Source organism: Sus scrofa, chromosome 13 (genome assembly GCF_054392235.1).
Source record: "Sus scrofa isolate SSC_HxYL_T2T_F1_AM1 chromosome 13, Sscrofa_HxYL_maternal_Yorkshire_Landrace_v2.0, whole genome shotgun sequence".
Taxonomy (NCBI): Eukaryota; Metazoa; Chordata; class Mammalia; order Artiodactyla; family Suidae; genus Sus; species Sus scrofa.
Genome location: NC_139395.1, coordinates 148,320,072 through 148,345,583, shown reverse-complemented (window position 1 = coordinate 148,345,583; position 25,512 = coordinate 148,320,072). Strand labels below are relative to the sequence as shown.

The 25,512-nt window shown below is 41.3% G+C and overlaps 1 protein-coding gene across 5 annotated transcripts in view; it reads right to left on the bottom strand.

The window, feature by feature from the left end:
* WDR53 (WD repeat domain 53) overlaps positions 1–25,512 on the bottom strand; it is a 61,174-nt gene that overhangs the window by 32,504 nt on the left and 3,158 nt on the right. For 4 of the 5 annotated variants that reach the window (XM_021070145.2, XM_021070144.2, XM_021070143.2 and 1 more), the window contains 2 exons: positions 23,692–24,187; positions 16,629–17,253 (listed from right to left, as the gene is read on the bottom strand). In XM_021070145.2, coding sequence (XP_020925804.1) covers positions 16,657–17,253; positions 23,692–24,171 — 1,077 coding nt within the window. In that variant the 5' untranslated portion in view covers positions 24,172–24,187 and the 3' untranslated portion in view covers positions 16,629–16,656. Of the gene's footprint in view, positions 1–16,628; positions 17,254–23,691; positions 24,188–25,512 lie in introns of those variants that run through there. The other variant, XM_084990822.1, reaches the window with a different exon arrangement.

Genomic DNA, 25,512 nt, shown 5'->3' with positions numbered 1-25,512 from the left:
TTTGCCTTTATAAACTTCTCCCATTTTGAAGTCTGGCAGAACACAATTCAAATGCTTTCTTGGATTTGTGCTTCTCAGGCTGCAGTCCTAACAAACCACAAATAAAAGCTTTCTCTTTTTTTGCTCATCCAGGTCTTCATTCTTGGAATTCTTGATTAACAGGAAGTTATAGAAAATAAATTCTTCCTATTACTTCTGTTACTGCTGTTGATGAATGGACCATTGGGAAGGAGATTTTTTTTTTTTTTTTTGATACTTACATTGAATGGTTCTTGGCTCTGGCAGACCTGTGCCTGCTGAAAAACCAATCGGTGTTTCTGTTGTACACATGCCCAGTTTAAACTCTTATTCATGCTATTTCTAACATAACTTTCAAACTAGGATAAGCATGGGAAAAGTATATGAAATCTAAGGAGAAAATCTTAATTTTAAGTGAAAAATTAGTGATGTTTTAAAGCAGGACGAACCTTAAAGTCATGAAAGCTCCAAACTTTCTATGTACAAGGACACTGAGTGGCAATACATTTGGAAAGAACACTGCTAAACTTGTCATGAAGCTGCAATTTTTACATCAAGCAACTTTAAAAAACATCAGTTTTGGAGTTCTCTAGTGGCTCAGCAGGTTAAGGACCTGGCATTGTCATTGCTGCAGCGTGGGTTTGATCCTTGGCCTGGGAACTTCCTCATGCTGTGGGCTTGGCCAAAAAAAAAAAAAAAAAAAAATCAGTTGTTAAATATAATTTATATACAATAAAATTCAGGTGTTTTTTTTTTTTTTTTTTTTTTCTTTTTATGTTTGTACCTACAGCATATGTCAGTTCCTGGGCCAGGGACTGAATCCAAGCCACAGCTGCAACCTATGCTATAGCTGTGGCAACACTGGATCCTTTAACCCACTATGTCAGGTCAGGGATCAAACCCCCACTGCTGCAGCCACCTGAGCCACTGCATTTGGATTCTTAACTCACTGTGCCATGGCGGGAACTCTAAAATTCAATATTTTTTTTTTAATTCAATAATTTTTAAAAGTACAATTTGTTGTTTTGACAAATGTTTATAGTCATTTGACCACACCACAATCATGATAAACATCAAGAATATTACCCCTGGAGCTCCCGTTGTGGCGCAGCGGAAACGAATCCACCTAGTAACCATGAGGACGCAGGTTTGATCCCTGGCCTCGCTCAGTGGGTTAAGGATCTGGCGTTGCCGTGAGCTGTGGTGTAGGTGGCAGACAAGGCTCGGATCCTGCATTGCTGTGGCTGTGGCAGAAGCTGGCGGCTGTAGCCTGGGAAGCTCCATATGCCTTGGGTGCGGCCCTAAAAAGCAGGAAAAAAAAAAAAAAAAAGAATATTACCCCTATCACTGCCCCCAAATTCCCTTTTACTTCCCTGAACCCACCTCTGACTCCTGGTAACCTCCGATCTGCTTTCTCCTTTGCCTTTTCTCAAACATCATATTAATAGAGTACTACAGTATTTTGTGTCTGGCTTCTTTACATATCGCAATGCTTTTGAAATTCATTTATGTTGTTGTATGTATCAACAGTTTGTTCCTTTTATTACTCAGTAATATTCTATGGTATGGACATACTAAAATTTGTTCAAATAGTCACCAGCTGATGGACATTTGGTTTGTTTTCAATTTGGTTATTATGAATAAAGTAACTATAAACATTTGGGTGGAGATATTTGTGTGGACCTAAGTTTTTCTTTCTCTTGGGTAAATATCTGAGAGAGGAACTGCTGGGTCATATGTAAGTATGTGTGGGTTTATAAAAACTTCCAGGAGTTCCCATCGGTTAACGAATCCGACTAGGAACCGTGAGGTTGCGGGTTCGATCCCCGGCCTCGCTCAGTGGGTTAACAATCCGACATTGCCGTGAGTTGTGGTGTAGGTCGCAGACGAGGCTTGGATCCTGTGTTGCTGTGGCTCTGGCATAAACTGGTGGCTGTAGCCTGGGAACCTCCATATGTCTCGGGAGCGGCCCTAGAAAAGGCAAAAAAAAAAAAAAAATTATCAAAAAAAAAAAAAAAGAAATTCCAGACTTTTTTTTCCCAAAGTAACTATTGCATTTTTCATTTTTAACAATGTACAAGAGTTCCAGCTGCTCAGCATCCTCCCAACATTGTCAGTCTTTTTAATGGATGTGTATTGATAAAACATCATGGTATTAGTTTACCTAATGACTATTGAGTCAGGCACCTTTTCATGTATTTATTTGCTATTTGTATAACCACTTTGGTGAGGTGTCTGTTCAAATCCTTTGTTCATTTTAAAATGGGATTGTTGTCTTTTCATTAGGTTGTAAGAGTATATTCTGTATGTAAGTCCTTTAACTTTAATATTTTCTCCCAGTGTATGGAATGTCTTTTCTTTTCTTTTTAGGGCCACATCTGCAGCATACGGAGGTTCCCAGGCTAGGGGTCGAATCGGACCTGTAGCTGCGGCCCTACGCCAGAGCCACAGCAACGCAGGATCCAAGCTGCGTCTGCGACCTACACGACAGCTCATGGCAACGCCGGATCCTTAACCCACTGGAGCGAGGTTCCTAGTTGGAATTTGTTTCCACTGTGCCATGACAGAAACTCCAAAAATCTTTGTTTAACTCAAGATCACAGAAATCTTTTTCTATGTTTCCTATCTTTTACAGTCTTAGCACTTATGATCTATTATTTATGTTATGAGGTAAGGGTGAGGTTTTTTGGTTTGTTTTTTGGCTGTGCCTGCAACATGCACAAGTTCCCCAGCCAGGAATAGAACCTATGCACCAGCGGCGACCTGAGCCACAGCAGTGACAACACGGGATCCTTAACACTCTGAGCCTCCAGGGAACTCCAAGGTCCATTTCTTGGCATATGATGTCCAATTATTCCATCAACATTTGTTGGAAAGACCATAACTTCCCATAATGAACTTTGGTAACTTTGCTGAAAATTTGTTTGCTATAAATGTGCAAGACAATAGTGCACTAAAGGATGCTCAAGATCATTGGTTGTTAGGGAAATGCAAATCAAAACTACAAATACAAATTCACACCCACTCTGATGGCTAAATAAATAAATAACATTGGTTAGCCAGGATTTGGAGAAAAAGGGAATCCTCATACTTTGTTGCTCAGAATATAAAATGTTGCAATGACTTTGGAAAACAATATGGCAGTAACTCAAAATATTAAACACATAGTTATCATATGACCCAGGAATTTCACTCCTAGGTATATTCTTGTCCTCAGCAGCATTATTCATAGCAGTCCCAAAGTGGAAACTACCTTAAACATCCATCAGCTCATGAACACACACACAGACACACACAGACACACACACACACACACACACACACGCATGCACACGCATGCACACAGAGATATTATTTGGCATAAAAAGTAATGAGGTACTGATATATGCTACAACATGGATAAATCTTAGAAACATGCTAAATGAAAGAAGCCAGACGCAAAAAGACCATATATTATATGATTCCATTTATATGAAATATCCAGAATTGGCAAATTCACAGAAAGAGGAAGGAGATTAATGATTGCCTAGGGTGGGTGTGGGTGGTGGTATAAGCAGAAATGGGGAGTAACTGCTAATGAGTAAGTATGGGGTTTCCTTTTTGGGGCAGAGGAATTTTCAAAAATTAGGATGTGGTAATGGTGGCACAAACTTGTCAATATATTAAAACCCAAGGAGTTCCTGTTGTGGCACGGTAGAAACAAATCTGACTAGTATCCATGAGGATGCAGGTTAAATCCCTGGCCTCGCTCAGTGGGTCAGGGATCTGGCGTTGCTGTGAGCTGTGGCATAGGTGGCAGATGTGGCTTGGATCCCGAGTTGCTGTGGCTGTGGCATAGGCTGGCGGCTGCAGCTCCCATTTGACCCCTAGCCTGGGAACTTCCATGTGGTGTGCGAGTGGCCCTAGAAAGCAAACAAGCAAACAAACAAAAAAAACCCATTGAGTTGTACACTTTAATTGGGTGACTTGTATGTTATTGAACTATACCTTAATAATGTTTTTAAAACCCCCCTTAAATTGATTACAATTTTTGTTCTCAAAAGCTATATTCTTGTTTCTACCAGTACCATAAAACAATTATTATTTCCAGTGTTTGAAACAGCAGCTATCTCCTCTCTTACCTTGTTAAAATGAAACTTTTCTTTTCTTTTTTTTTTTTTTTTTTTTGGTCTTTTTGCTATTTCGTGGGCCGCTCTCGCGGCATATGGAGGTTCCCAGGCTAGGGGTCGAATTGGAGCTATAGCTGCCAGCCTACGCCAGAGCCACAGCAACGCAGGATCCGAGCTGTGTCTGCGACCTACACCACAGGTCACGGCAACGCCGGATCGTTAACCCACTGAGCAAGGGCAGGGATCGAACCCGCAACCTCATGGTTCCTAGTCGGATTCGTTAACCACTGCGCCACGACGGGAACTCCAAAATGAAACTTTTCTAAAGTCACAAAACATGCATAAGCACACTAAGATTTTTTTTAAAGTTTAGTTTCACTGATATATCAATTACACAAGAAATAGCAAAAATTAACAGACAGTAGTCCAGAAGTATAATGGAGAATTGCAGACCATGGGGAATACATACTCAGACCTCAATTTCACTGTCTGGTTTGCCTCCGGCTACATGGGTACCACTTGACCAGTGAGAACACAGAGGGCTGCTGCTTCCCCAAACCCTTCGTGGTAGAGGAGTTCTTCAACTTCGTGATCTTCCAGTTTCTCCTTGCATTATCATCCTGCGTTTTTATATTCGAAACAAAAATTTTCCATAGATTTAATTTCACCTTCCCAGCAAGAGCATAGAAAAGAATCAAGATATAGTAAAGGGAGGAAATTGCCGTCATCTGTGTCTTTAAAATTCACAACATGAGCATTTGTCAGCACATGCTCATATTGTTTGCAACTGTGTCTTTAACTCCTGAATCTGAGACTCATACTCAGGATGCTTGTGAACACTTGGACTAGCCCCAGAGCTTGGCTGAGAAAGGATTACGAGCTAAAAGAAAGACCCTGGGCTGGCTGCAGGTGCCACCTATTACTTTGTTTTCAGAGGAAGGGGCAAAATCAAGAAGCCTCATCAAATGGAAAGATGAAGCCCCTAAGATCCTGTGCCACAGATGTTTACTTAGTTCTTCACACAAATATGTTCAGTTCAAATACCAATGTATTCAATTTTCCTTTTTTTTTTTTTTTTTTTTTTTTGTGCTTTTTGCTTTTTAGGGCTCCACCTGCGGCATATGGAGATTCCCAGGCTAGGGGTCAAATCAGAGCTACAGCAGTTGGCCTACACCACAGCTCACGGCAACGCCGGATCCTTAACCCACTGAGCAAGGCCAGGGATCGAACCTGCAACCTCGTGGTTCCTAGTCGGATTCGTTAACCACTGAACCACGACGGGAACTCCTTAATTTTTTCTTTAAATTGAGGTATACCTGACATACCACATTGTGTAAGTTTAGGTGTTCAACATAATTGATTTGATACACGTATAGCGCAATATGATTGCCATTGTAGCATGAATGAACACTTCCATCCCATCATATTGTTATCGGTCCTTCTAAGGCTGTAAACAACTAAGATCTAGTCTCTTGGGAAGTTTAATGTTTATAGTACAGTTTTGTTGCCTATTATCACTGTACTGTGCATTAGGACTCCAGGACTTAATTATGTACTAGTTGCAAGTATGAAACCTTAAGCAACATCTCTCCCATCTCCCTACCCCTGGTAACCATGTTACTGTTTTTATAATTTTGGGTTTTTTAGATTTCACATATAATAGAGATCATACAGTATTTGTCTTACTCTGACTTATCTCACTTAGCATAAATAATATCCCCAAGGTCCATTCATGTTTTTGTAAAAGGCAGAATTTCTCTTTTTCTCATGGCCGAATGGTGTTCCATTGTATATATATACCACATCTTCTCTATCCATTCATCCTTTGATGAACACTTAGGTTGTTTCCGTATTTTGGCTCTTTTGCATAGTGCTGCAATAAACATGGGAGTGTATATGTCTCTTCAAGAAACAGTTTTCATTTCATCTGAATATATACCCAGAATTGGGATAACTGGATCATGTTAGTTTTATTTTTAATTCTTTGAGGAATCTTCGTACCAGTTTATAATCCTATCAATAGTGCACAAGGGGTCCTTTTTATCCATACCTTTACAACACTTCTTTTTTTGTCATTTTAGGGCTGCACCTGTGGCATATGGAGGGTCCCAGGCTAGGGGTCCAATTGGAGCTGTAGCCGCCGGCCTATGCCATAGCCACAGCAACGTGGGATCCGAGCCACGTCCGTGACCTACCCCACAGCTCACTGGCATTGCCGGATCCTTAACCCACTGAGCAAGGCCAGGGATTAAACCCACATCTTCATGGATGCTAATCAGGTTCGCCAACCGCTGAGCCACGACGGGAACTCCTCTCTTGTCTTCTTGATGGCAGTCATTTTTACAGATGTGAGGTATCTCTTGCGATTCTGCTTTGCATTTCCCTGATGATTAGTGAAACAGGCACATTTGTGCCTGTTAGCTATTTGAATGTCTTCTTTGGAAAAAATGTCTATTTCATTCCTCTGCACATTTTTTTTTTCAGCCTCGTGCACAGCATGGGGAAATTCCCGGCCAGGGATCAAACCAGCACCACAGCAGTGACCCAAGCCACAGCAATGACAACTCCGGATCCTTTAACTACTAGGCCTCCTTTGCACATTTGCTTTTTTTTTTTTTTTTTTTTTTGGCTGTGCCTGTGGCATGTGGAAATTCCCGGGCCCAGGGATTGAGGCTGAGTCGCAACAGTGACCTATGCCACAGTTGCAACAACACTGGATCCTTAACCTACTGCACCCAGTGGGAACTCCCCCATGCACATTTTTATTTTTATTTATTTATTTTTATCTTTTTGCCATTTCTTGGGCCGCTCCTGCGGCATATGGAGGTTCCCTGGCTAGGGGTCTAATTGGAGATGTAGCTACTGGCCTACACCACAGCCACAGCAATGCGGGATCCGAGCTGCATCTGCAACCTACACCACAGCTCAGGGCAGCGCCGGATCCCTAACCCACTGAGCAAGGCCAGGGATCGAACCCGCGACCTCACGGTTCCTAGTCCGATTCGTTAACCACTGAGCCATCATGGGAACTCCCCCATGCACACTTTTAAATCAAAGTTTTTGTTGTTGAGTTGTATGAGTTTGTTATAAATTACAGAAACTCCATATCTAATACATGATTTGTAAAAAATTTCTCATTTCTGCGGTTGCCTTTTTATTTTGTTCTTTGGTTGTGCAGAAGCTTTTAGGTTGGATATCATCCCACATATTTTTCCTTTTGTGCTTTTGGTCCAAAAAACCATTGCCACGACCAATATTGAGGAGCTTCTTCCCTCCTGTTAAGTTTTATGGTTTCAGGTCTTTTGAGTTAGTTTTTCTGAGTGGTATTAAGATAGGGGTCCATTTTCACTTTTATGCATGTGGTTATCCAGTTTTCCAACACCATTTGTTGAAGAAAATATCCTTTCCCCACTGGATGTTCCTGGCTTCCCTTATCAAATATTATTGACCATATATGTAGGCGATTACTTCTGGGCTATTTTGTTCTGTTGGTCTATGTGTCTCTTTTTATCCTACTACCTCCAAGGTTTAATTACTGTAGCTTTGTAGTATTGTCTCAAATCAGGATGTGTGATGGCTTTGTTCTTTCTCACGATTGCTTTAGCTATTTGGGGTCTTTTGTGGTGCCATACATATTTTAGGGTTTTCTTTTCTATTTGAAAAAGGCCACTGGATTTTTTTTTTTTTTTTTTTTTTTTTTTTTTTGTCTTTTCTTGAGCTGCTCCCATGGCATATGGAGGTTCCCAGGCTAGGGGTCCAATCAGAGCTGCAGCTGCTGGCCTATGCCACAGCCACAGCAACACTGGAACTGAGCCGTGTCTGCTCATGGCAAGGATGGATGCTTAATCCACTGAGTGAGGCCAGGGATTGAACCTGCATCCTCATGGTTGCTAGTTGGGTTTGCTAACCACTGAGCCATGACAGGAACTGTGGTCATTGGAATTTTGATAGGGATTATGTTGAATCTATAGACAGCTTTGGATAGCATAAACATTTTTTTTTTTCCAAGAGGGGAATATTCTTTAATGACAATATTTAGAGATTTGAGATGGCTAGTATTTTGGTAAACTTAGCAACTCTAATTTACATGTAGAATACAGTTGTAACGACCAATTAAACTCTAACTCAAATATTATTTTGGTTCCATTCTGAAGAAAGAAAATCTTCGTAATCATCTAGAAAATAAGCCCCTGTTAAGAAGGGCTGTCTTGTGCATGATTCGCTGTGTCAAGCCTTTTAGGACCCTCGAGCATGGGTGTGACAAGGAGGTAGACGGTTATGTCTTTCCCAGACGCCTCTGGTGTCCATTATCTGTCCTTGCAGCTCTGGCCAGCCCTGTCCCCTAGCGTGCTGTCTGGCACCGGGTGGCGCTCAGTGAGTGTTTGTGCAGGAATGAAGGACGGCCTGGACCCCAGGAAATTCCCCAGGTGCCCAAAAGACAACCATCGTTCCTGTGAAACAGTGTGTATGTGTGTGTGGGGTGGGGGCGGGGGGATCACAGCGATGGCTCTGTGGGATGGAAATCCTGTGAAATCAGATTGTTATGATCATTATACAACTACAGATGTGATAAATTCATTTGAGTAATAAAAAAAAAATGAAAAAAAAAGAAAAAAAAAAAAAAAGAGGAAATTACTCCTAAGAACATAAGGCCCCTCCAAGAGTGAACCAGTGAATGGAGCTAAGTCATTAATCGCTAGGACCGTCCTGCCTTCGGGGAGCCAAGAAGAGCTTTAAATTTTTATTTTTTGTCTTTTTTAAATTTATTTATTTTGTGTCTTTTTGCCGTTTCTTGGGCCGCTCCCGTGGCATATGGAGATTCCCAGGCTAGGGGTCGAATTGGAGCTGTAGCTGCCGGCCTACACCAGAGCCACAGCAATGCAGGATCCGAGCTGCATCTGCAACCTACACCACAGCTCCAGGCAACACCAGATCTTTAAACTACTGAGCAAGGCCAAGGATGGAAATTTCGTCCTCATGGATGCTAGTCAGATTCGTTTACACTGAGCATTTTTTTTTTTTTTTTTTTGGTCTTTTTGCCATTTCTTGGGCCGCGCCTGCAGCATATGCAGGTTCCCAGGCTAGGGGTCTAATTGGAGCTGTAGCCACCGGCCTATGCCAGAGCCACAGCAACGCCAGATCCGAGCTGCATCTGCAAACTACACCACAGCTCACGGCAATGCCGGATCCTTAACCCACTGAGCAAGGGCAGGGACCGAACCCGAAACCTCATTGTTCCTAGTTGGATTCGTTAACCACTGCGCCACGACGGGAACTCCAAGAAGAGCTTTAAATGAGCTGGAAGAACCGTCTGGAGGGACTCACTGAACTTGGGGGTGCAGTTGCTATGCCACAACCACAGCTCCTGCTTGCACGACGCCCCCAGCCAAATTCCTAGTGGGGTGCTTAGGAGATAAAGTTTTCCACAAAACACATCACCACATTCATCTTTCTTTTATAAGCTTTTATTTCAGATCTCACTTTCCCTTGAAAAAGCTGTTGTGATTAATGCAGCAACAACCTGAAAAACATCAGATCCACTTTTGGCCCGTCCTCTTATTTTTTCTTTTCCTGAATGTTTTCTTTGCTTTTCTTTTTTGTCTTTTTAGGGCTGTACCCGCGGTATATGGAGGTTCCCAGGCTAGGAGACCATTGAGAGCTGTAGCTGCTGGCCTACGCCAGAGCCACATCAATGTGGGGTCTGAGCCGCGTCTGTGACCTACACCACAGCTCATGGCAACGCCAGATCCTTAACCCACCAAGCGAGGCCAGTGATCAAACCCATGACCTCAAGTTCCTAGTCGGATTCGTTAACCACTGAGCCACAACAGGAGCTCCAGCCTGTCCTCTTAAAACAGTCCTATTCCTGACCTTTCCAGCTAGAAAGTCCCCAAGTATTCAGAGCGGCTACCTCTCCCACCCCCCCACAAAGACACATCTGGAAGGTAAAGAGTGTGGGATTCTTTACCAACGGTGACAAAATACTGCCTGAACAGACAAGCGAGGATGTGACCGTGCCGCCACGGACAGCTCCCCAAGGCCATTGCGAAGCCCTGGAGTCTCAGGGAACCCAAGAATCCTTTCCCAACAGTCTCCTTCCTCTTAACATGACAAACATGGACCTCCACTTGCCAGGGGTCTTGAGGAAATTCCAAGAGCTTTCCATCTTTAAAGAATACTTCAATTATATTCACTGCAGACATCCTTTCAACAGAGCCATCGCTGGATAGCATAAACTATTCCAATCCATAAACACAGGCTGTCCTTCCATTTGCTTGTGTCTTCCTTGATTTCTTTCAGCAAAGTCTTGCAGTTTTCACTTTACAGACCTTTTACTTTCTTTTTTTTTTTTTTTTTTTTTTTTTTTTTGTTGTTGTTGTTGTTGTTGGTATTTCTTGGGCCGCTCCCGCGGCATATGGAGGTTCCCAGGCTAGGGGTCCAATCGGAGCTGTAGCCACCGGCCTACGCCAGAGCCACAGCAACGCAGGATCCGAGCCGCATCTGCAACCTACACCACAGCTCACGGCAATGCCGGATCGTTAACCCACTGAGCAAGGGCAGGGACCGAACCCGCAACCTCATGGTTCCTAGTCGGATTCGTTAACCACTGCGCCACGACGGGAACTCCTTTTTTTTTGTTGTTGTTGTTGTTGTTGTTGTTGTTGGTATTGCTTTCTTGATTTATTTATTCCTAGGCATTTTATTGTTTTGACCCTATTGTGAATGGGATAGTTTTCTTTTTTTCAGGTGTTACATTGTTAGTGTATAGAAAAGCAACTGATTTCTTTATATTAATTTTATATCCTGAAACTTAACTGAATTCATTGGTTAGATCCAACAGATTTTTTTAGGTGGATCCTTTTTAACTTAAATTTTTTTTTTGTCTTTTCTAGGGCTGCACCCGCGGCCTATGGAAGTTCCCAGGCTAGGGGTCTAATCGGAGATGTAGCCGATGGCCTATGCCACAGCCACGGCAATGTGGGTTCCGGGCCATGTCTGGAACCTACACCACAGCTCACGGCAACACTGAATCCTTAACCCACCGAGAGAGGCCAGGGATTGAACCCAAAACCTCGTGGTTCCTAGTTGGGTTCATTAACTACTGCACCACGATGGGAACTGCTTAATAGTTTTTTTATTCTGAGAAATTTAACTTTACAATGGTGAGTTTTTAAAAAATTTATTATTGTTGATTTACATTGTTCTGTCAATTTCTGCTGTAAAGCAACGTGGCCCAGTCATGCATACATACACTCTTTTTCTGATATTATCTTTCATCATGTTCTATCACAAGCGACTGGATATAGTTCTCTGTGCTATACAGCAGCAGGACCTCATTGCTTATCCATTCTAAATGTAATAATTTGCATCTATTAACCCCAAACTCCCAGTCCACCCACTCCCTTCACCTCCCCCTTGGCGACCATAAGGCTGCTATCCATGTCTGTGAGTCTGTTTCTGTTCTGTAGATAGGTTCATCTGTGCCATATTTTAGATTCCAGATATGTCTTATATCTTTATATATGTGTGTGTGTGTATACATATTTTGTCTTTTTAGGGCCATGCCTTGGCATATGGAAGTTCCCAGGCTAGGGGTTGAATTGGAGCTGTAGCTGCCAGCCTACACCACAGCCACAGCAATGCCAGATCTGAGTCATGTCTGTGACCTACACCTATCTCTTAATAATTTTTAATAAAATATTAACATTTCCATTCATCGAGCCACACACTGATTTACAACAGGATTAACAATCTTATTCATAACAGAAAAATGCACTCAATTTTCAGGTCACTACCTACTTGTAACCTGTTGTGTCAACATCTATAAGTCAGTTAAGACTTGTTTTTATTTGATTACTGCATGCTCTGGATGCTTCTTCATCCATTGTCTAGAATGATTATAGGGAAATAATGCCCAAGTGAACTTTGGGTCACTCTTCCTAACATTTTTTATAATTTTTTTGTTTTTTTAGGGCAGCACCCGTGGCATATGGAGGATCCCAGTCTAAGGGTCAAATCAGAGCTGTAGCTGCCAGCTACAGCAACACCAGAATCACAGTGTAGCTGCTGGCCTATGCCACAGCCACAGCAATGCAGCATCCGAGCTGCATCTGCAACCTACACCACAGCTCCAGGCAACACCAGATCTTTAAACTACTGAGCAAGGCCAAGGATGGAAACTTCGTCCTCATGGATGCTAGTCAGATTCGTTTACACTGAGCATTTTTTTTTTTTTTTTTGGTCTTTTTGCCATTTCTTGGGCTGCGCCTGTGGCATATGCAGGTTCCCAGGCTAGGGGTCTAATTGGAGCTGTAGCCACCGGCCTACGCCAGAGCCACAGCAACGCGTGATCCAAGCCGCGTCTGCAACCTACACCACAGCTCACAGCAATGCCGGATCGTTAACCCACTGAGCAAGGGCAGGGACCGAACCCGCAACTTCATGGTTCCTAGTCGGATTCGTTAACCACTGCGCCACAACGGGAACTCCCTCCTAAGCATTTTTTAATGGCTATAGAGCAGAGGATCTAATGGAAGCTCTGCTAAACTTCAGGATAGTCCTTCCCTCCCCCAAGAATACCGGGGCATGGCAAGAGCCCTCCAGGTACATGGAAGATGTTCTGAATTTCTCCCGTCTTCTCTTGGGACTAGATTAAAGCCTGCTCCTCTGGTTAGAGCATGGCCCGGTAGTGGTAGTGGTGATAGCAGGCTATTTTGTTTAGTTCAGTTGAGACTCATGTCTTCACTCTCCCACAATGTCCCTCTGGGACATGCTACAGGAAGAGGGTTGGCTACAAAGGCAATCCACCTCTGCTCAGACCCCAAAATGATCCACATGTCCTTTTTGTTCTCTGTATTTCACCTCCATAAGCCCTGCCCGTGGCTGAGGGACCCGTCTTCTGCAGCTCTGGCTGCCACCCTCTCTCACCACCAGACTTTTGTGCAATAAGGATATTAGATGACACTGGCTGGCTAAATTATTACTAAGTTTCTTGGGTATGATATCAGTATTATGGTTATACTGAAGTGTCATTTTTAGGAGATACATGCTGATATAGTTTGAGGTCGTGTCATGGTATCCCACTTTCAAATAGCTCAGAAAATCAAATGCATGTACAGAGTACATGTGTAGTACATGTGTAGTACATTACTGTTTTTCATTTTCCTGCTTATAAACAGGAAAACTGAGGTCAGGGAAGAGGTCTTTATAGGTTACGGCATCAGGGTTATTCATAGTTCTGCCAGAGGGTGACTGATTAACCCTGAAAGTATTTCTGCTTTTGGCAGGGAGAAGCAACTGGGTAGCACTGCATCAGCCCCAGGATTGTCTATCCTGGACCACACACTGACTAAAATTTGGAGAGAGAACATCAAATGTGAAATGAGTACATAAGGGTATCTGTAAATTGTGCACTGGTCAGAAGAGCTATATGTAGCCCTGATAGTGGTGTAAAAATAATGTGAAGTATAAGCAAAGGGCTGTCTGGCTGCCAGGCGACCCTGCCGCCAGATCCCTTCAGGCTTACCTTTATTTATCTCCACATCTCTTTATATTTTTACCTCTGGACCTCTCTTGATTCATTTAATATTTAATGGTTATCGTTTTTTTTTTTTTTTTCATTTACAATGGTTATCGTTTATGTGAATTGGAGGGTCCAGGACAGACTATACCACAAGCTCTGAAACTCAACAGGCAGATTCTTGCCCTCAAGTATCTTACACTCTAATAAAGTATAAAGGCAAGTATGCAATTACTCTATGTTCCTTTAACATAATCCTTTACCATTTGCTACTTATAATATCTGCAAAGATCCTTTTACCAAATAAGGTAACACTTACAGGTTCCAGGGATTAGAACCTAGTATATACCTCCCACCTAGGGGGGCCCCTATGGCAATGTCAGACACTAAATGACAATACTCCACTGACCGGAGCCACATGAATCAGAGGCAGGCACTTGAGAAACTGTAGGAAACTTGAGAAACTTGAGGAACACTCAGATTCCTCAGAGTGTTGGATCTTGGACACTACTCACCTGGTTTCCGGAATTGAAATGGGTTGCTTGATGTAGCCCCAAAGGCCCTATTTTGCCAGGTGAAAGCCATTATGTAGAAAGAAGCAGAAAAAAGTGACCTTGGGAACCCAGAGAGATGCAAGGTGCAGCTGCCTTGGTTCTTGATGGCTTCCCTGTTAGAGACTCAGTGAAGCCAAGCTATGGTTCTGTTCTGGGTTGAGAGAATGCTGCTCTTCTACTCTCCAGAGTAAGTTTCTCTTTTTGCTCAGGCAGTCGGAGTTGGTGTCTGTTACCGGTGACCAAAAGAAGTTTAAAACTAATGTCTCAGTCCTGGTTCAAATACTTTTTACCTTGTTCCCACAGAGTTACTCAATCAATAGCTAAAATGATGGCGTACTTGGGTAATTTTTCAAAAGACTGCTCGAAAACCTCCAGAGATTGCCCATGATTATTAGTCGTTCTTGATATTTTAATAAGTAAAAAGATCAATGGATGAAACACAGTTATTATGATGATGTTTTCATTTCATAAAACAGTGGCATGAAAGGGAACTTAGGGAATGTCTAATTCAATCCTTTCATATTTAAGTAAGGAAACTAAGGCCCCAAAATGGCCAAGAGATTTGCCCAGTGCTGGGATTAAAAACTTGTTTCTGTTAATACTCATGCCAAAGTCCTTTGTCAATGAATTTTTTAGGGTAAAGATGGTATTCTCCTTGTTTTAAATTTCCAACAAGATCACTAAGCAGTATTTACTGACTGCCTGTTTAATTGGTCGGGACTCTTTCAGTTATAAGTTTAAAGAAAAAAAAAAAAAAAGGCTCCAGGAATATACTTGTTTCAGGTATGGCTGGTTCCAGGTGCAACATTACTATGCGGATTCTCTTTCTTTACCCTTAGGAAAGTCTTTTCACAAGGTAAGCCACCTACAGACTCACATCTTATCAGCTTCACTACCTCAGCAGTACAAGCCTAATTATTCTTGGACTTTTCAGTTAGGTGAGCCAATAAATACATTTTTATTCCTTTAAGTCAGTTTGAATTAGATTTGGTTTCTCTCTTTTTTTTTTTTTTTTTCCTGTCTTTTGTCCTTCTAGGGCCGCACCCACGGAATATGGAGGTTCCCAGGATAGGGTTCTAATCGGAGCCTATGCCATAGCAACACAGGATCCAAGCCATGTCTTCAACCTACACCATAGCTCGCAGCAATGCTGGATCCTTAACCCCTGAGCAAGGCCAGGGATTGAACCCGCAACCTCATGGTTCCTAGTCAGATTTGTTTCTGCTGCGCCACGATGGGAACTCCTGTTTTTTTTTTTTTTTTTTTTTTGGTCTTTTGTTGTTGTTGTTGCTATTTCTTGGGCCGCTCCCGAGGCATATGGAGGTTCCCAGGCTAGGGGTCAAATCAGAGCTGTACAGCAACGCGGGATCCGAGCCGAGTCTGCAACCTACACCACAGCTCACGGCAACGCCGGATCGTCAACCCACTGAGCAAGGGCAGGGACCGAACCCGCAACCTCATGGTTCCTAGTCGGATTCGTTAACCACTGCGCCACGACAGGAACTCCCGGAACTCCTGGTTTTAATCATTTGCAACAAGCATTCTGAATAAAATTGACCTTATCAAAGAATTCACTACAAACAAGGATAATGATAACCTATCAGATTCTCTCCTTAAACTTTTGAATGTAAGAGTAGGTAGTTTAAGCAGAAGCTAAAGGAACATGCAGAGAAGACAGTAAATCAGAGCATGATGAAAAGAAAACCTACTCTTGACACACTGCCTTGGCTTTTATTCTCTACTTCTTCTATCTAACTTGTATCTTCTGCTTACTCACAGTTTCGCTTATTCATAACTTCAGCTTATTCTTGCTCTTCTCAGCATCACAGCCTGGATTCCTGCATAATATCCTAAACTGTTCTGACCCTGGAACACTTAGAAATGGCAAAAAGTGATTGTCAGCAAAGCCTTCTGGGCTTTACACAGAACAAGTAAGAACAGGTTTCCTTTCCCAACGAGGTAAAGCTCCTCATGACATCCTAGGATCTGAAATTACTAATGTCATAACTTATGTGGTGACCATATTTAGGTCAGGATGTAGGCTTCCCTAAGGTAGGAAGCTCAACAAGACAATGAAGATCATGTGCAGGGGGGGAGCCATCACACCTGAAATTTTCTTAGATCCTCAAGTTACTTAACATCTCTGAGCCTTAATTCTTGTGGTGATAAAATGGAGGAAATCACCCACTTTGTTGATTTGGAGTAAGAAGTAAAACATATGTAAAATGGCTGGTACACAATCAGTATTCAGTGAATATTAGTTCTCTTTCCTACATGTTAACACATCATCTACTATGTGAAGTGTTACTCAAAGATCTTCTTTTGCATAAATGTTTTAAAATTTATACAATGAAATGGTACTATTCCGCATATGACAAATAGTTTAAACAAAAAATAAGGATTTTTTTTAATCTATAAAAAGTTCTGTTGCATTTTTTCAAATGTTTTATTGGATTTAAAATTCTTTTAAGGGATATACAGATATACAATTAGTTTGATCAGCTACCAGTATATTTTGGTATCCCTTTATTTTTGTACCCAAGAGCCAGTTCACTTTTTCTCCATGTTCAAGACTTAACTTTGGTAAAATTTTGCCATGTTCATCTTCACCTGTTACTGAAGCATGAGTGTTTCTACCCTGCTTGTTACCAATTGCTCTTTTAGTTTTCTTCCTGTGAGTATGTTTTGCAGGACTCTTCTGTTTTTTCTCAACTTCACTGCTTATATCCCACAACATTATTTTCCCATCATTCCCTCCAGTAAGCAGCAAATATGATCCTGGCAGAAAGCAGACCTGGGAGATCCCCAAAGTGTGGCCTTTAAATCCCAATTCCTGTTCACACTTGACTCCCATCACCCTAAAGATTCGAACCTTACCATCTTCTGCCCCACAACTAAAAATATTGCCACATGATGCCACAGACACAGAATGGGCTAGGGCAGGGTTTAAAAGCTGACCAGGTGATTGTGGGCTTTCCATTTCTTCTGCTTCATCTTCCTGTAAATTTGTAATCCACAGTGGCCGGGCTTTCTGAAGGTTCCATAGCATCACCTTTAAATAAGAGGAAGTTACATAGTCAGAGTTCTAGCCATTTTGTTTAACTAACAGGCTTATTCCACTTGTAACAAAATCATCAAAGTAGTATGAAAATTATCAATAGGATATATTTCCAGCAATATTAAAAAAAAAAAAAAAAAAAAAAGTCAGGGCGTTCCCGTCATGGCTCAGTGGAAACGAATCTGACTAGTAATCATGAGGATGCAGGTTCAATCCCTGTCCTCACTCAGTGGGTTAAGGATCCGGCATTGCTGTGAGGTGTGGCATAGGTCGCAGATGTGGCTCGGATCTGGCGTTGCTGTGGCTGTGGTGTAGGATTGCAGCTGCAGCTCCAATTGGACCCCTAGCCTGTGAACCTCAATATGCTGCAGGTGTGGCCCTAAAAAGACAAAAAAAAGACAAAAAAAAAAAAAAAATCAGATGGCACCATACATGCCAGTGGGATGCTACCCTGGTGCCAAATTTAGAATGCCAATGGGCAGTGAAGTAGAATTGAGAAAACAAGATCCTGAGTAACTTTCAATCAACAAACCCATTAAAGTGGAATCCAAATTCTTAAGCAGATGCCAGTTTCTCTAAGTCATTCTATGCTAATCTCTGTAAATAAAATTGGAGATTATGAAATTTATTAATTTTAGTCTGTTTGTTAGAGTAAAAAAGTCTATCAACTAAACAAACCAAACCAGTACACCACTGAAATAGTATTTATCTGGAATGCTTTCCCTTTCCTTTCCTTTCCTATTACCCTAATTACTCATCCTAGGGGCTCAGCTCAAATTCCTGTCCCTCTGGGAAGGCTTTCCTAACCATTTTGGCCCTCTTCTCTCTTTCGTATATTTAATTTCTACTTTATCAAATGATATATACTCCTAGTTTTGTCGGATTCTTGAGATTTAGTTCATCTCTGCTAATGCCCATCATACTACCTTGAAATGAGCAGAAATTCTATACAGGTCTGTGGATTAATTTGACATCTTGGTATATTCGGCCTTTTCTTGCTGTTCCCTACCATAATCTTGGACCTACTAAGCTGATTTAAATTAAATGCTAATTAAAACCTATTAAAACAAATAAGCTTTGTGGATTGATTTTACTCCATAATCTAGTGATTTTCTTCACATAGTGACCAATTTGGAAAGGAAGACATTCTTCATTCTTCATACTTTCAGAGAGTATAGACTGCTTTATTTTATTATCTAGCACTATCTCTGAAATATGACTAATAATTTTTTTTTTTTTTTTTTTTTTTGGCGCTTTAGGGCCACACCCACAGCATATAGAAGTTCCCAGGCTAGGGGGTCAAATCAGAGCTGCAGCTGATAGCCTATGCCAGAACCACAGCAACTTGGGATCCAACTGAGACCTACACTACAGCTCACGGCAAAGCTGGATCCCCAACCCACTGATCTAGGCCAGGGATCGAACCCACATCCTCGTGAATATTAGTTTCTTTTCCGCTGCACCACAACGGGTTAGGAACCTGACTAGTGTTCATGAGGATGCGGGTTTGATCCCTGGCCTTGGTCTGTGTTAAGGATCTGTCATTGCCACGAGCTGTGCTGTTGGTCGCAGATGCAGTTCGGATCTGGTGTTGCTGTGGCTGTGGTGTAGGCCAGCAGCTTCAGCTCCGATTTGACCCCTAGCTTGGGAACTTCCATATGCAGCAGGTGCAGCCTTAAAAAGTGGGGCCAGGGGAGGACACTAGGATGAGCGTGATCTCATGATCTTGTTTAGTCACAAGCGTAGATCTGAATTACAAGATTACTATTGCTGATTATACTAAGGACTCGGTTTTCCATTCACAATAACTTCCCTTAACTTTTTGTGGCCTACTTTCAAAAGAAGTGATATCTAATAATACTTATATCCTGCTTCTACTAGGGAAAACAGTGAAAATCTTTTGGAGTTGAATTTCTAACATTATACCAAGCGGCCAGAAATGTATATTTGTGAAGACAAAACACTAACAAATTGAAATAAATTAAAATTTAAAAATCAGAAAACATAACAAAAATGAATAACTACTAAAATTTGATATGGAAATAATTTCTATAAAAAATCTGAACACAAGGAAAATGGCTTTCCAGATCCACTAGCTTAATTGTATGGCAGATGTCCCTTTCTCACACAGCCCTTGAATGCCTGGATTATATTTTCTGTCCTAAGACATTCAAACATGAACTACACCCAAAGTGTTTCCAGCAGCCGAAACATTTTTACTTTTTTTTTGTCTTTTCTGGGGCCACACTCTTGGCATATGGAGGTTCCCAGGCTAGGGGGTCGAATTGGAGCTGTAGTCGCTGGCCTACAACACCGCCACAGCAATGCCAGATCTGAGCCTTGTCTGCAACCTATGCCACAGCTCATGGCAACGCCGGATCCTTAACCTACTGAGCAAGGCCAGGGATCGAACCTGCAACCTCATGGTTCCTAGTCGGATTCATGAACCACTGAGCCACGACAGGAACTCCCTAAACATTTTTACATTAACTTAAATCATTTAAACGTGTTAATAGCCATCTCGGATTCTACCAACCCAGGAATCATTTCCAAGTGCTGAAGGTTTCCAGAACTGTCCTATCTGAATCTCCCTTTGTAATTCTTTACTCTTTTTTTTTTAAAAAAATGTTTGCACCAATGGCATATGGAAGTTCCCAGTCCAGGGACAGAATCCAAGCTGCAGCTGTGACCCATGCCACAGCTATAGCAACAAGAGATCCTTTAACCCACTGTGCCTGGGCGGGCTGTGCCTCTGCAGCTACCTGAGCTGCTGTAGTCAGATCCTTAATTCACTGCACCACAGTGGAAACTCCCAGGTACCTTGAGTAAGTTCTGCCTACTTAAACCTATCTAAATCAAAGGATAGGGTTTTTATGATTTGTATAATAAAGATAGGTAAATGAACATAACTATTACGTATGGCAATAATTCAACTCCTGCCTTGAGATAAAACAATCTTTTTCAGAGAGAAATAACTCATCACTAATCTGATAAGAACTCCTTTTCACTGTGATTCCTACATTCTTAGACTTCTGCATCGACTGGCTATTTCTAAAGTTTAGAAAAATATGGGGTAACACCAGATTTTTAACAGGTAAACTGGAAGAAGTTACAGAGTTTCAGCTTCAAGGAAGTAATTTCTTAAAGGCATGGTTGTGTTGTCTTAGCCACTGTTGTCACATCACAACCCAATGCGGAAGTTAATCTACAGTGAACTTTTGCCAATTCTTGGCAGGCAATCAAAAGGGAATTACCTAAGCTTTCTTTTCACAAAATAGTTCTTACACTGTTCTCTAGCAGCTGCCTGCAACTAAACCTCATCTAGAACTGGAGGCAAAATGGTAAATTCTGGAGGCCCACTTCTTATCTAATCTGAAGAATATAGGTCATTTTTACAAACCAAATTGTTTACCACCATGCCTAGTAGTTGATTTATGAACCAGTGATTGAAAACGGGTACAGCTTAAGGATGAGAGAAAGAATGACTAGTCAAAGAGACTGGTTGTGTAGGTCTTTCTGTACAACCAAGTAAGCAGATTATCTCCACAATGGTAAAAAATGCAGATTTTCAAAAGGTTTTGATCAAGACCTAGGAGTAGAAAAGGAGTTTAGAGGGCATGTGGTCACTATGTGCCACAGATAAAATAATTCTTAATAGAGACACAACAAATTTTTGGTAGGACAATTATTTATTGCTGAGGGACTAACCCAGAGCTGCAGGACATCCTCTGATTCTTCCTACTAAATACCAGTAGCTTTGAGGAGGGAGGTGGCAGCCATAATGACAACCATCAAACAGCCTCACCTGTTTCTAAATTATAGGGAGGTGTGGAGGGTAGAGGAGGGAGTAGTAGAAGATCATGGGCCAAGAAGATGGAAAGGCAAAAATTCTGATGTTATTAATAGTATCTCAAGTCTGAGAATGTGGATTAAATGCTAGAACAGTACTGGGTACACATGTCATTAATAAACAATTTTTCTTTTTCTAGAAGTCACCTGTTTCCATACCAAGAACTGTTTCTACCATGTTATTGGTGATACTCAGTTTGAATATTTCTGGTGTCACAGAGAAAAAACGTAGCCTTTGAAGCCAGAGGGAGAGACTGAAGTTTAAATTCCAAATCAGACAGCTGGCGGTGGCAAGGGGGGGGCGGCGCTGGTATGGACACATAATTTGAATCTCAGTTTCCTCATTTCTAAAAAAGAAATAATCAGACTATACTACAAAGCAACAGTCATCAAAACCTCATGGTACTGGCACAAAGACAGAAATATAGATCAGTGGAACATGATAGAAAGCCCAGAATTAAACCCATGCACTTACAGCCAACTAATCTATGACAAAGGAAGCAAGACTATACAATGGAGAAAGGACAGCTTGTTCAATAAGTGGTGCTGGGAAAACTGGACAGCCATATGGAAAAGAATGAAATTAGAACACTCCCTAACACCATACACAAAAATAAACTCAAAATGGTTTAAAGACCTAGATATAAGACCAGACAATATAAAACTCCTAGAGGAAAACATAGGCCAAACACTCTCTGACATAAACGACAGCAACATCTTCTCAGATCCACCTATCAGAGTACTGACAATAAAAACAAAAATAAACAAATGGGACCTACTCAAACTTCAATGTTTCTGCACTGCAAAGGAAACCCTAAACAATACAAAAAGACAACCCACAGAATGGGAGAAAATCTTTGCAAATGAATCGACTGACAAGGGATTAATCTCCAAAATTTATAAACAACTTCTGCAGCTCCATACCAAAAAAACAAACAACCCCATCAAAAAATGGGCAGAAGATCTAAATAGACAGTTCTCCAAAGAAGACATACAGATGGCCGAGAAACACATGAAAAGATGTTCAGAGTCACTCATTATTACAGAAATGCAAATCAAAACCATGATGAGACACCACCTTACACCAGCCAGAATGGCCATCATCCAAAAGTCTACAAACAATAAGTGCTGGAGAGGGTGTGGAGAAAAGGGAACCCTCCTACACTGTTGGTGGGATTGTAAATTGGTGCAACCACTGTGGAAAGCAGTATGGAGATTCCTCAGAAAACTAAACATAGAACTACCATTTGACTCAGCAATCCCACTCCTGGGCATCTATCCAGAGAAAACCATAACTCGCAAAGACACATGTACTCCGATGTTCATTGCAGCACTATTTACAATAGCCAAAACATGGAAACAACCTAAATGTCCATCGACAGAGGAGTGGATCCAGAAGATGTGGTACATATACACAATGGAATATTACTCAGCCATCAAAAAGAATGAAATACCAGCATTTTTAGCAACATGGATGGACCTAGAAACGATCATGCTAAGTGAAGTCAGCCATACAATGAGACACCAACATCAAATGCTTTCACTGACATGTGGAATCTGAAAAAAGGACAGACGGAACTTCTTTGCAGAACAGATGCTGACTCACAGACAATGAAAAACTTATGGTCTCTGGAGGAGACAGTTTGGGGGGTGGGGGGATGTGCTTGGGCTGTGGGACGGAAATCCTGTGAAATCAGATTGTTATGATCATTATACAACTACAGATGTGATAAATTCATTTGAGTAATAAAAAAATTAAAAATAAAAAAATAAAAAAGAAATAAGAACTATCAGGGTGTGATTAGAATGAAAACTAATATATGTAAAGCTGTGGTAAGTACCATGTGCTCACCAAAGAGACGTTATGACTATTCTTATTCCAGTGATTTTTAGAATAAAAACAATAGATCTAAGCACTCCAACTTTTTTTTTTTCTTTTAAACAACAGAGTTCAAAAGTTCTCGTTGTGGCTCATCAATAAAGAGCCTGACTAGTAACCATGAGGACGTGTGTTTGATCCCTGGCCTCACTCAGTCAGTGAAGGATCTGGCATTGCGGTGAGCTGTGATGTAGGTGACATGGATCCTGTGTTGCTGTGGCTGTGGTACAGGCCGGCAGCTCTAGCTCCAACTGGACCCCTAGCCTGGAAACTTCCATATGTTGCAGGTGTGGGCCCTAAAAACCAACCAACCAACAAACAAACAAAAACAAACAAAGAAAAAATCCCCAAACAAACATAGAGTTCATAGAGCCTAGATGGTAAACTGTTTTCAGCATGCTCCTTTGTTTAAACAGATATTTAGAATCAAATATTTGAATCTGAATATTTGAATTATTCTCAAGTCTTAGAAATGTCAAATTATAAAGGAAGAATAAAAGATTAATGATTACTTTGTGAATAAAATCTTCTGGACTTTGTCAAATTAGCATTAAACATGCAGCAGAAATAAAGCCTCTGCTTCAAAATAAATGAGACGTTAGTGAGAATAGAAAATGCAAAGATATATTTAGTCCAATCAATAATCAGATTCTGTTAGCAAATTCCATTTGGAAATTACCCAAGTACTCTCTGCAAAACATCACCTGCATATCCAGCCCACAGGACACCAGGCTCTGAGGTCTTTGAGGCCGAAAAGCTACAGAGGAACAGATGTTGGAATGTCTCTTCAGTGATCTGCTAACTTTCTTATTTTCCAAGTCTAGGATTTTGATTGTTCCAGAGTCATCAGCAGAAGCCAGCAGGTTTTCAGTTTCATTCAATGAAAGACAATTGATTTCTTCTTCATTCACATGAAAATGGTCCAGGGATCCTTTGAGAGACCTGACATCCAGGATGCTAATGGTTTCTCCATGTGAGGCATAGAGCTTGGTGGGGCAGGAGGGAGAGAATAAGACACTGGTAACATCATCAGCTCCTTGGAAGCATGTGTGTCCTAATGGAGTCCCATCTTCACCCCAAACCGTGAGATCTCCACCCTCTGCTCCTGAAGCCACTAGCCCTTCTTGACTTGCATTCAGGCAGAGAATAGGAGAAGAATGTCCACCAGTCCACTTGACTGCCATAATGGCCCAGAAAACTCTGTGAAGAGGGGGGAGAACTATAATCTCATGTTTTATATAAGAACTTCATAGGAGACAAATTCGACAAGCAATATTTCATTTAAATATTAAGAAACACCTGAAAAACTCAAATCAATAAAAAAAGGCATTTGAAGATCAAACCTACAAAGCCTAACTGAACACAGGATGGTGGTACACCTGGCTGGCACATGCCTACGTGGGCTTTCCTTGCAATCAGGGACCCAGGTAAGCCCGGTCCTCCAGCCTTTGAAGAGAGACTCACAAAAGAATAAACACTAAATATACTTATTTTAAATTAAGAAAACCCCTTTCAAGAAAGGGCTGCACAATCACCAGGTGATTGTCTTTTACCTGAATAATGTTTTTGGAGAATGAGCCCCAGAACTAGACTCTCTGGGCTTGAAGAGGTCTATACCACCTATTAGTTGGGCAACTTTGGGCAAGTTACTGAATCTATGATTCATTTTCCTTCTCTATAAAGTGGGGGCAATAAATAATAATAACATCCATTTCATAGGATCATAAAGATTAAATGACATAATAAATGTCAAGTACATCTAACAGTGAGGGCTCAACAAACATTACCATAATCACTTTTCTTATTTTTATTAGGCTGGGCAAAGTGGCATCATATATACTACACCAAGAGTCCTTAAGGTATGGTCTCTAGACCAGCAGCATTAGCATCACCTAGGAACTTGTTAGAAATATAAATTGTTGGATCCCACTCAAGACTCACTAAGTCAGAAACTCTGGGGTTGGCCCCCAGCAATGTGTTTTTTCTTTTTAAGACCACACCTAGGGTGTATGTAAGTTCCCAGGCTAGCAGTCTAATAGGAGCTATAGCTGTCGGCCTATAGCACAGCCACAGCAACGCCAGATTTGAGCCACGTCTTCAACCTACACCACAGCTCATGGCAACGCTGGATCCTTGACCCACAGAGTGAGGCCAGGGATCAAATCCAGTTTTTATTTCACAAGACAAAGAATTTATCTAGTCAGAAACTGCCATAGTTGCCTTATTATTGTCAGATATAATACCTGAATTTAGTTCACTTTACAAAGATAAATTATCCGAATATTGATTTGAAAAATAATTTAAAATAATCTGGCAACCTGCCTCAAGTTTCTACTCCTAACACAAAGTTAATTTTCTCTCACTTTTAGCCACATACACAAACAAAATCACCTACTAGAATGCAAAAAAAAAAACAACAAAAAAAAACACTAATCTAATAGTAATCAAAGTAACAGAAACATGATCACAAAATCAGATGTTGTAATTTTCATACAGACAGCAAAACAGAGAAAAAGACAAAAAGA